This window comes from Equus caballus, chromosome 28, assembly GCF_041296265.1.
Source record: "Equus caballus isolate H_3958 breed thoroughbred chromosome 28, TB-T2T, whole genome shotgun sequence".
Classification (NCBI taxonomy): Eukaryota; Metazoa; Chordata; class Mammalia; order Perissodactyla; family Equidae; genus Equus; species Equus caballus.
In genome coordinates, this window is record NC_091711.1 from 37,204,463 (window position 1) to 37,216,738 (window position 12,276).

A 12,276-nucleotide genomic window follows, 5' to 3' on the forward strand; every position below is an offset into this window, starting at 1 on the left:
TAGCACCTTGCACAGTCTGAATTCACAAACCGCCCGGCACAGTCTCTGGGCAAAAAGATGGGGGGAGTGGATGCGAGGCTTGGGAATCAGTCATGTTTGGACAAGCTCCACTTGGATAAAAGATCCCCCCATCTCCCCTATTCCACGGGTCATGTGCCCCATAATCCCCCATCATGATAAAGCAAAGAAAACGCTTTAACTTACAACTCCTGGGTCCTCGCTGCAACTCTTCAAAAGGGTCAAATGTCAGGACTCCATTTCTTCCGGTTGAAATTTATCGTGACGACTCTCAAACCATGTCAGGAGGCATCCGTGTTGATAAGAACGGCATGAACAGTGAACTGAGGCTCCAGGAGTGACAAGACGTGGGTGCAGGCTGAAGTCAGCTCAGAAATTAATATCCCGTGCCTGTTCACGACACTGGTTTTAAATGTTCAGGCCTTTGCATCCTCTGAAGACACTTGCTTTTAAATAATACCCGCCCCCTCACTGGCCTGCCTCCTGACAACGGGAAGCTTCTGCACGGAGGTGGCTATAAATTACGGAAGGACAGCATGTGTGAACAATTTTCTGAATGGCCACAAAGCACCCTTTCTCCATGTGCTGATGAGTCACACCAGCTGAACACCATCTCCGTGATGGGCAGACTAGAAAGAGCCACACCCTGCAAATAAAACTCCTGTGTCCATGAGAAAAAGCGATTCTGGTACAAAATGATAGGGGTGATGGAAATTCAAATGGAGCTGTGTTTAAGCAGAATTACTCAAGTCCCAGAATGAACACCACAACCAGAAGGAAGGTAAGGCTCCCGGAGCCACATCCTGAGCTCTCAAAATCACAGACGCTCAGAGCACCAGGAGAGCCCTTGCTTTCCAGCGGCTCCTGCTTCCCTCGTTACCCAGAATCCTTTCCGGTCAACATTTATTAAGGACCCATTAAGAGTGATGCTCAGGCTCTAGGAATGTAAAGACGAAGAAGACAGTCGCTCATCTTAAGAAACTCACAGGTAAAGGGCTAGAAAGACACCAAACAAAATATCCTTTCGTGAGTGTTGTCACAGGAGTTTCCACATGGGAGTTTAGAAAACGACACTGAATATGGACATTGAAAATGTTTGCTCATGGGGAAAGAACTGTATCTTGGGCCAAAGGAACAAAGTACAAAAATTAAGCAGGAAAATCGAACTTTTCTCAGGACGTTCAATGAGACACTCCCAAGAGTAAAGACAGAAACTATAAGCTAAAGGAGAGAGCCTGTTCAAGATGCCAGAGCCATGACAGGGAGGCTGGAGTTAATCCAGGAGGCAACGGTGAGAGCTGTCAGCTCTTCAAAGCCAGATGAGGGCACATTTCTTTGCTCGCTCATTCATTCATTCAACAAACAGTTCTCCTACACTGTAGAAGGTGCTAGAGGTGGAAAGATGAACACAAGAGAACCACTCCCTTTCCTCCTGATGCTTGTAAGCAGTTGCAAAGACAGGAGATTACATAAACCAGAAAGACAAAGTGTCGTGACTATGAAGAAGGGGAAGAGTCCAGGAGTCGGGAGGCGTGTAGCAGAGCTGAGACGGGAGGATCCAAGTCGGCCAGGTGAAAGAGGGAGGGGAAGGACGAAAGGGCACGAGTGTCCCCAGGAGAAGAAACAGCACACGAGAAGACCAGAGGCCATAGAGGGCGGTGCCGACTGGGATGTGCAAGTCAGCACAGCCAAACAGAGAATGGAAGGGGGACATGAGGAGATGGAGCCGGAGGGGCCCACAGGGAGCGGAGCGGCGGTGGGGCTGAGCACAGCTCTGGTTGCTGTCTGGAGGGTGAAGGAGCAACTGCTGCATCAGTCCTGATCACAGAAGATGAAGATAAACAGCTGAGCCAGGCCAACAGCAGCGGTGCAAGGCAGCAAACAAAAGACGCATCTGCGAGAGGCCCAGACCAGATTCCACAGGATGTGGCGACCAAGCGAGGGAGGGAATGAAGCAGGAAGCGAAGGAGCGTCCAAAGCTTGGAGCTTGAAGCACAGGCAGCTGGGGTGGTTAACGAGATGGCAGAGCCAGAGAGGTGGACTAGGGAAGAAATGTAGGAAGTAGGGTTTAGGAACTTAGGGGTTAAAGCACCAGCAAAAACATCCACTGATTAGCATCCTGAACCAATAGTTGCTTGGCCTCTGAAAAACAGCTCTGGGAATGGGGATCGCATCACTTTCCCAGATGGTGGACTCCAACCCCTGGCAAATCAACTTGTTAGAACAGGCATTCTTTCTTGACACCGAGAAAATGCCTGCTTCCCAGTAACTTTTTTTTTTTCCTGCAGAGGAAGATTAGCCCTGAGCTAACAACTGTGCCAATCTTCCTCCACTTTATATGTGGATCACTGCCACAGCATGGCTGATGAGGGGTGTAGGTCTGCAGTGGGGATCCGAACCCACGAACCCAGGCCTCTGAAGCGGAGTGCACCAGACTTAACCACTAGGCCATAGGAGTGACCCCAGCTTCTCCATAACTTTTATGCATTGATCCATACACAGGAGCACATCACAATGAGCCTACTCCCTCTTCTTGTCTTATTTCCCCATCATTGGAGAGGATTCTGGTCATTTCCAGCTCACGTAGATCAGATGCTTAGAATTACACAAACTTGTGGAACATAAGTGCCAGTAAGCGGGCTTCACTTTTGCATCATTTCACAACCAGCAACTGTGCCCCAAATCACCCAACTACTCTGCCTGAGATGGTTTTAGAGCCTGAAACCCCTGACCCGCCCAGGGCTCTCTCAACAGACCGTGCTGCGCAGCATAACCCAACTCCAAAACGCTCAGGGCATCTGCATCTCAGGGAGAGGTCTGGGCTCTGCTCGCAGGAGATGCACCAAAACAAACAGGGTTGAAATATAAACACACCCACATAAAGTGTGAACAGCATTTCCGTGAATGCAGACAGCAACTCTGTCCCTTATTTATGGCTCCACCCGCCTTGCAACAGAAAACTCAAGGGTGTCAATAAATGGACTGCAAAGTTGTTATGTTTAACTACAGAGAGAAGAACGTCTCCACAGGCCCCGTCAGAAGTGCACCGCCGTCTGCGGCAATAGGCAGGCGCTCCACCGAGGCAGCCTGTGTCTCCTGGTGGGTAAATACCCAGCTTTTCTAGAGTCAGGATCTCTGGGTCAGGACGGCAGGCAGGTCCTCCTGCTCAATGGCCCATGGTGCCCACAGACTGCACTTGTGTTTGCACAGTTCTCACGACGAGTATTTCATAACCCTCAGGGCAGCGTGTTCCAGCACTGGGCAGAACGATCCTCATTACGATGAGCTTGACATCTGGCTCCCTGTCACATCCCTCCAAAGATTCAGGGGCCATCAGAGTAATCCTAGCCTCCCTTCCAGGTGACAGCCTTTGACTGTTTGCTGAAGCTCATCATGTCCACCTGGCGTCTCAGCTTCTCTAAGGTAAACAGCCCCAGTTCTTTCCACTATTTCTTATGTAACGAGGTTTAGAATTGGCGCTGTCATTCACCTAGATTCTCTTAAGTGTGCTGACTTGTCTAGATCATTCTTAAAGTGTAGTGTCCAAAACAAATGCAGTGGCCTAGCTGCCAACTAACTAATACTCAGCAAGAGAAATGTCACCTCTATCATTCTAGTGAAAATACTTCTGCTAATGTACCCACATCACCCAGCCCCTAATTAATGCTGTTTGTGATTCTGTTCCACAGGTAGGATTTATTTTTAAGCATCACGTTGACAGAAACAGCACCTACACCCAGTCTGGGTATGTTGCTTCTGAGCGTTTTCTCGATCCTCCCCATTTCCCGTAATCTATCTGCCAGTCTAATAAAATCATTCAAAGTCAAGGATCATAGTCACTCCACTGACCAGGGCTGGGCCAGGTAGCATGATGCTGGACAGCAACCTTGAAGTTGAAAGTCATCGCTAAGCACAGCCAGTTATGAATTCTCCATAGCCCAGATCAACTTCTAATCTCTCTTTTTTGGGAACCTTCACTATGTACCTTTGGGGGTCACCGCTCCCCCAGTCTCGCTCCATATGTTTTAGGGAACTTCTCTCTACTCTCTGATCAGAAGTAGGCACAGGGCTTAGGGCTGCCCTCACCAGCCTCCCCCAACCACAGTGATTTATTCTGGACCACGAGTGACTGGAAGCAGTCCAATCAGCGGGAATACTGGAGAATTAGGGGGAAGAAGAACTCTTCTTTCTACAGGTACTGGAGAACATACGTTGTAAGCTAAAGCTTCCTCTGTATAGGAAAAGCTACCCCGAAAGAAACAACGGCTGAGAAAAATAGAGCAAAGCAATGAAGAGATTGAGCTATAGAAATATCATTTGAGCCTCTGGATCCAACCCTGCCTGAAGCTTACTAGTTTGGTTAGTCCCCAAATTCCCTTTTTGCCAAAATCACTTGGCGTTAGGTTTCTATCAATGAACACTTATCAAAATTTCCTCACATCCACCCAGAAAGGTCAGGTGACACCTTATCAAACTCCTTGCCAAACTCCACACCTCACTGAAGCCCCACTACAACATGGTATTGTAGTAAAAACTCCAACTCTTGAGTCCCATAACCCAGGCCCCATCTTGACAGACTTTGGGGCCTTGGACAGATCACTGAAGCTTCTCTGTCTGTCCCTCTTCATCTGGACCTGCTACACAGGATTATTGTGGAGAAAGAGTTACCACGTGTAAAATCCTTACAACAACGCCTGGCACGTAGAAATGCACAAAATGCTAGTAGTTTCTATTGTCGTCATAATCATCATTATTGTTATACTATTATCAGTAGTACTACCAGTCTTGTTATACTGTCAAAGTCAATGTTACAATGTATTAACCCTGTACTGGCACCATGTGCCCTCCGCCTTCTTTCCTAAGGGCTCTTCCATCATCTCTAGAAGGATGATGGAATCAACACCAACTCACCCTCCTTGCTCCGATCCCTTTGCCAAAAAGTAACCATCCCCTGCCATGGCATAATTTACTCTATCTAGCTCAGAAGAAGCTCCACGGCTCCAGGGATGGCTGGGGCAGGAAAGGGACAAGGGTGTGGCACTGGGCCCTTCCTGCTATGCAGGCACATAGTTCCACCTCGTTTATATTCAGTCTAGCTAACTCAGGGCAAACCTCAGAAAGCAAAGTGGAACTCCTAATTAAAAGGTAGCCTTGAGCTGTCAATAAAATTATGCATAAAGGAGACGTTTAAAAACACAGTGCTGACTTCCTTGAGACAGATTTTCCTTGGAGATCATTTCTTTTTTTTAACTCAAGTGTGGGGATAAACTAAAACAAAAGTGTACTCTTCAACACTGCTGTTCCTTCCCTCCCCGAAGCTTAGAAAACCATCTTTGAGACGAAAACATCGCACTGCATTGGAAATGGCTGGCTGGAAGAATGGCGAGTCTTGTCTTTTCGACTGATTTCTGGAAAATGGCAGGCACGAGCGTTTGTTTTTCTTTGTTTGGGGAGGGTAATGCCTCTGTTGCCTTCCTGCACGCAGCCGTCAGTACGACTGATCATCTTCCACACCCAGCCAAGCCTGCCGGCTCCGACAGCCTCTCCCACGGCACCCTGGGCCCGCCTGGTCATCACGGGCATCACGATGCGCAGCAATCATGTGTTAACCTGTCCCCTCCACTGCCCTGGGAAGGTCCAGATCCGTTATCCCGGTACTCCCAGCATCTGGGTTAGCACAGATGTTGAACAACAACAATAACAATAAAATGTTGGATGTGTGAATCAGTGAACGACTAGATGAAGAATGTATGAAACATCTAGCACCCTGAACAGCTAAGTAATCCCTCCAGGGCCCAACCTTTCCCCATTATCGACGCAGAGATGGACTTGCAAAGCTGGGTATTTGACATTTGTGTAACTTCCGCCACGTCACTGCATCCAGGTGCACCTTATTTAGCTTTTATTTTATCTTTTTTCCTCACATTGCTGACTCCTTCCAACTACCTGTGTAAACCTGGGAAAGGCTTTTCCTGTGTCTGGGCACCCATATTCCATTGCTCTACAAAATGACAAGTTGGGATGAGATGACTTGGAGCTTCTTCCGAGGACCCTGGGACAGCCAGTGTTCTCTTTCTTCCCTCCTGCCCTCTCACTTTGGGAAAACTTTCTTCTTACCTTCAAAGCTCCCGGCAAACAGGTAAAGCCAGGTGATGGCTGGGATGCAGAGAAGAGTCAACGAGGCAGCCAGGAATTTCCGTCTCCCTCTGCAGATTCCCAGCATCCTCTCAGAAGTGGCAATCCCTAATGCCAGCGCCGTTTCTCTGTCCGGAGCATGGAGTCCTCGGCCTCCCTCATAATAGTTTCTGAAAGGAAGAGCAAAGAAGAAGGGCTGAGTTCTTAGCACTGTAAATGGATGCAAATCGCAGAAGAGAAATATCCTGTAGATCCGGAAAGCAGCTCACGTTGTCTACGATTTCCTGCTAACCTTTGATCCCAAGAGATGACGCTGTAGTCTCGCAGTCTGTCACAAGTGAGATGGTTCTTTAAAAAATAAACAAAGGATGATAGAAACTATAAGGGATCCAGCTTTCTCTCTGTAATGTGTTCACGCACGCACACACACACACGTGTGTGTATTTTATAGTATAGGTTAGTTTTGAAGCCTGAACTAACATACTTTTTATTTTTTGAGGAAAATTAGCCCTAAGCTAACATCTGCTGCCAATCCTCCTCTTTTTGCTGAGGAAGACTGGCCCTGAGCTAACATCCGTGCCCATCTTCTTCTACTTTATATGTGGGATGCCTGCCACAGCATGACGTGCCAAGCAGTGCCATGTCCGCACCTGGGATCCAAACCAGTGAACCCTGGGCCGCCGAAGCAGAACGTGCGCACTTAACCGCTGTGCCACCGGGCCGGCCCTGAACTAACATACTTATTAAAGGAACATTTAGTTAGCACCTTGTACATAACCACATGCTGTATTTTCAAAAACGCCTAGGACAAGAGTTGGCTTCAAAGAGCACAACCTAACAAGACAGGCCACCATAAAACATCCACAGGAATTCCAAGAATGTGATGACTGAGATTTGCACTGATCTCTACGGAAGGACAAGTGAAGTTGCTTACTGATCCGTGTACGGTCAAGATGGCAGAACGGTCCCTGTGTTCCAGGCAGAGAGAATTGCGGAAGGTATTTGGGGCCGACTGACAACACACTCAAAGGAAAGAGACTGGATGGGCCACCACATCATCTGCAGGAGACCACAACTCAACTATAATTGAAAACCCAAAAACACTCGACAGGGACTGTCTGAATAGCTTCCTCTTCAATATGGAAGAAGAGGTCCGGAAAAGCACAGAAATAACTACAACATGGAGAGGAGCATGCAGATAGCATATAATCAGCCTGCAGAGGGACCATCCTTAGACCATGAAGACTGGCTGAGGCACATTAAAAGAAGAGGGTGGAGGCCAATCCAGCTGGAGTAGAGGGCCCATGACTTTTCACCTGAGTCCTGACCAGGAATTCATGTGACTTATTAAAAAAACCAACAGACCATGCCATCTCATCTCCACCCATCTCCTAGCAGAGAAGTCACACTGGCTGTAGGTGGAGAGAGAAGTCCACATGGAGCCTCCCTAACAGAGCAGAACCTACCACTGCAGTTTCCCAAAGAATGGATGTCCACAAAGCAGTTGGTTTGGGTATCCCCTTGGATATTCCAACACTGTGTCCTCTGCCGTCACCCTTAAAACCCACATGACGATGGTGTGGTTGAACTGTCTCCCTTTCCCACCAGCCTTGGCATTTCCAGAAGACAGGTGCCCTGTCCAGTTCACCTGCATCCCCTTAGACACATACTGCCTGCCACCTGCAGATGCCAGTTCACTATCTGTTGAAATGAATGGAATCAGACTCTAACCAAAGGCGACCCTCTCAAGCTTCAGGAGACGGTGTTCAGCAAGTTGCTGGCAATAAACACCTAATGGAGCCGATCTCAACTGTCAACGCCAGGCTCTCTTCTGCAACCACTCCGACACGCTTTTCTAAATGGCCCTCTTTTGAAACAGATGAAAGACCAGAGGGCTGGAGGGTGTGAACCAGAAAGTAAAACCAAAAAAGCAAAACCCCTTTAAACAACGAATGTTGACTTGAGGAAAGCTCCCTGCTAGGGAAGTTTTTCATTCTGAAGCAAGGGACACAAACTCTGCTGGTCACTAAGAATGCGAATCGTGGAGATGCTGGGGATCTCTCAGAAAGAAGGAGTGTAAGGGGGAAGAAGGCTGTGCAGTGAGACAGATCTGGGTTCAAATCCAGGTGCCACACTCCACTAGCTGTGACCATGGCAAGTCCCCTGTCTCTGGGTACACTTCATTTTGTTCATCTAGACAACAAAGGAGCACTTCGTTCACGGAAGGGCTGTGATGAGGCAGAAAGCAGAGAGCCCTGGAATCACCGACCAGCCAGGACTGATCAAGCACAGGGCAGGGGTTTTCCCCCTCTTCCTGAGAGCCAGGGGGCAGCCTTACTCATGTTCCTGTCTCTCCCCTCCCCACTCTCTCACATAGGGTTTGGTAGGAAACAGATCCCAACACAAAGGTACTAAGTGGCCTGGCAGGTGGGTGACCTAAACCTGAAGGACTCATCTAACCAATTCTCCTTCAGGAGGTACCACGTTAAAATCGCTGTTTTTGTTGGTTTGTTTTACAGTTCACTAATAATTACAATAACAGTAAAGGCAACAAGCAGTAAGTAGCACTTATTATGTGTCCAGCACTTTTCTATGTTTGTTACTTACTTAATTCTCAGAATAACCTATGAGGTAGGTACTATTTTGCATTCCCATTCTATGGATGAGAAAATTAAGGCCTAGAAGGATTAAATGGCCAAAGTTTACACACACCCATGGCAGAGACACTGCAGGCTCTGTTCTCCCTCAGTAACTGATCCTAACCACCTTTGCCAGGGGGCATTTTGCTTTTGATATAACCCAAATCCCTCATATTGAATCTTATGATTATTTTCTTTCCCAGGGTCAAATATACCACCACTGTTTGCTCTCATTCCAAAAAAATCACAAGTACAATAGACAGAAATATAAGTGGAAAGCTATAGACGAATTTAGACTTTAGGGGAAAGTAGGACTATATATGGAGCTGAACTCGAGTGGCATTAGTATTTAAATAACATTTTAAAAAAACTCTTGAAAACACTTATTTTCCTCCTTCCCTCTCTCCATCTGCAGAAGTCAATTTCAACCAGCACAATTTGTACAAAGTTTTAAAACAGAGTCTAGGGTGGTTTGCATTTTATGATAACGCTGGCATCTGAAATTAAACCCAGCAGGTAAAAAATACTCCTTCATGGATCTGACTTTTAAATGACACCTCTGCGCACTAAAAACACATTTTAAAGAAAAATCTCAATTTATATCAGAAGTTACTCCAGGAAGTCAATATAGGAATCAACACAAGAAGCAAAATGAAGGAAGAAACAGGAGGTGGGCTGGAAATTACATCCCAAACATGTGCAAATGTTGATGCATTAACTAGAAAATCAGTCTCTAACCAGCTCTTGCCTGGTGAAGGGGAGATTGCCCCACCTGTTAACCCAGGCATCTAAGAGTCATCTCTGAACGCCCCTTCCTCAAATCCAGCAGCCAATTCCTTGGCCGCGCTGGTCAATTTCTCCGCCTGAACGTCTACTCCAACAGTCTTGTCCCATCTGTCTTAACCAATGAAATTCACATTTATAAAGAACACTCTTAGGGCCGGCTCCATGGCCGAGTGGTTAAGTTCACGCGCTCCACTGCGGCGGCCCAGGGTTTGGTTTCTGGGCGTGGACACGGCACCGCTCGTCAGGCCACGTTGAGGCGGCATCCCACATCCCACAACTAGAAGGACCTGCAACTAAGATATACAACTGTGTACAGGGGGGGTTTGGGGAGATAAAGCAGAAAAAAAAAAAAAAAGAACATTGTATGAGCTAGAAAAATTATCATGATCTGTTAAGCCACAAAAGCACGATTCAAAGCTGAGCATAAAATGTGATTGCAAATATCCTTCAGTCCAATGTAATAAATTGTATATACATCTATAAATACCCACATACCTATAGCTATGAAAAAAGGCTTAAATGTTGAAAGTTATCTCTGGGTATACGATATGGGTAATTTCAGTATATATTTTCATAAATTTTATGCAAGGAAGGAGCACGTATTGCTTTTATAATTAAGAAATATTTAAAAGCTTGAACTACTGTGTCTTCTTGTTATAATGCTTGCAGTTCAAAATGCCTCGGTGCAGACAGTGTAGTGTATGTGTGTCAGTTCTACTTGTCTTGCTAGATGCAATGAGTTAACATCTGTAGGATCCTAATTGGGAATACACCCTCTGGGGTGGCTGGTTACCATCTGAAAGACTCTAGTCAGAAGCCCAATTCCAAACGCCCAGCTCCAGCCATCTCTGATCAACACCAGAGGCTGTCTTTTAATTAGCGTCACGGATGTTAGAAACAATTTTTCACGGGTGTTCAGGATGTGTGGGTTGTCTAGAAACATTGCACATGAAAATGGAATAAAAATTTAAGTAACCTACAAAACAAAGAAAAAGAAAAAGTCCAAGGAACCCAACGGCCAAAACCCTTCAGAATCACTTAAGATCCCAAACTGATCCTACGGGCATATAACAGATTTGGGCCACCAATTCTAACCAGAAGAGTGGCTGAATCCTGTCAGTCACACACTGTCGCCCCAGTCTCGAGGGAATCTTTCTTGCAAGGTGCTGTCCCAGTATCTAGGAGGGCAAAGAGCTGGCCCTCACTCAGCTTACCACACAGGTCCTAGAGCAGACAGACCTCAACAGACGGTAGCTTTGTTATCATCACTATTTATATTAGTGCTAGTATCATACCCGCCTCATGCCTTTACCCAGGCCATCTTCACACACACCCCGACCATCCTGCCATGCCTTTCCTCCTTTGCTGGAGCTCAGGAGGAGTTTCAAGTCCTCATTGCTTCTGTGGGACCTCCGGCAAGTCCAGACCTGGAACCTCCCCTTCCCTTCCCTTCCCTTCTAAACTCCAACAGGAGTCAGGAACACATTCCAGACCACTTAGTTGTCTTCTAATCACTTCAGGTGCATTAATCTCTCTTCATTAGACTAAAACTCCTTAAGGGCAACGGATCCAGGTCTTCTACTGTTTGTTTTAAGCCTCTGCCTGAGACCAGCATCTCAGACAAAGGTTTACACCTAGCCATCTTGATCCAAAGTGTGGTCTCCGAAGCAGCAGCAGCAGCAGCAGCAGCTGAGATGTCAGCAGAAATGCAGAATCTCAGGCCCCACTCAGCTCCAGTGAAGCAGAATCTGCATTTTAACAAGATCCTAGGTGCCTCGAGTGCACATTACTGTTTGAGAAGCCTGCACGAACGCACTCGGTAAGTAACTGGTTAATAAACCAGGCTGGCCTCCCACCACTTCCACCTGCCCACCTCCACCTTACCCCTGCAGGGAGGGGCCAGTGCGCCAGGGAGAACCAATCACATCCCAGACTTCCTCGATGACGTGTTTATCACAAGCAGAGTTCCTAGAAGGAAAAGTGCCTTTTTCTAATTAAAAGCATCTATGGACTAGAGGTGCCTCTGACGACCCATCCCGACATCCCAACAAAAACACTTCTCCCACGTTTGAATAATGATTGAACAGCACCAACACCACCCATGGAGGCACCATTAAACCAATCTTACAAAAGGAAAACTGAGACTAAGAGAGGCTAAGGACACTGACTTCACTGTTGGAAACTCTGGGACTCAAATTCTAGTGTTTCCTGTAAAAACAAAAAATCAGTTCTTTGCTACAGGACATGCAAGTGATGACCACTCTGTTTCTCCCAAGTCAGAGCTCAACTCCCTCAAGGGCAGGTACCTTCTCCACTTCGTTTATTGCGAGCACAGTATCTGGCAGAGAGGAGGCGATCAATAAATACCGAATGGATCAATGACTGACTATCTCAGTCATAGCCAGCAGCCTCCCTGGTTATTCATTATCAGACCAACTACTCCTGTCACACAAGCTCCAGCCCACTCAACTATGGAACCCTGTGGAACTTCCACTATGTAATTAGCAAATTCCTCTTGATCCTCAACTCCCTCTTGCTTCATTCTACCTCCTGCTCTTGTGTGAAAGGACAGCTGTCCCCTGGGCCACTGTTTTCCCCAAAGGAAAAGCCTCCCCCTACTTTCTCAAGGCAACCTACGGGCTAGGAAGTGGCTCTCCCAGTCATCGCTACGGAATCTTAATGCCTCTCCCCTCTTATG

At 47.0% G+C, this 12,276-nt stretch overlaps 1 protein-coding gene across 5 annotated transcripts in view; it reads right to left on the minus strand.

The window, feature by feature from the left end:
- The window catches only part of LARGE1 (LARGE xylosyl- and glucuronyltransferase 1), a 540,210-nt gene that overhangs the window by 397,734 nt on the left and 130,200 nt on the right, over window positions 1–12,276 (minus strand). For all 5 annotated transcript variants that reach the window (XM_023631102.2, XM_070254456.1, XM_005606571.4 and 2 more), the window contains exon 2: window positions 6,136–6,323. In XM_023631102.2, the coding sequence (XP_023486870.2) occupies window positions 6,136–6,323 (188 nt within the window). The remainder of the gene's footprint in view (window positions 1–6,135; window positions 6,324–12,276) is intronic.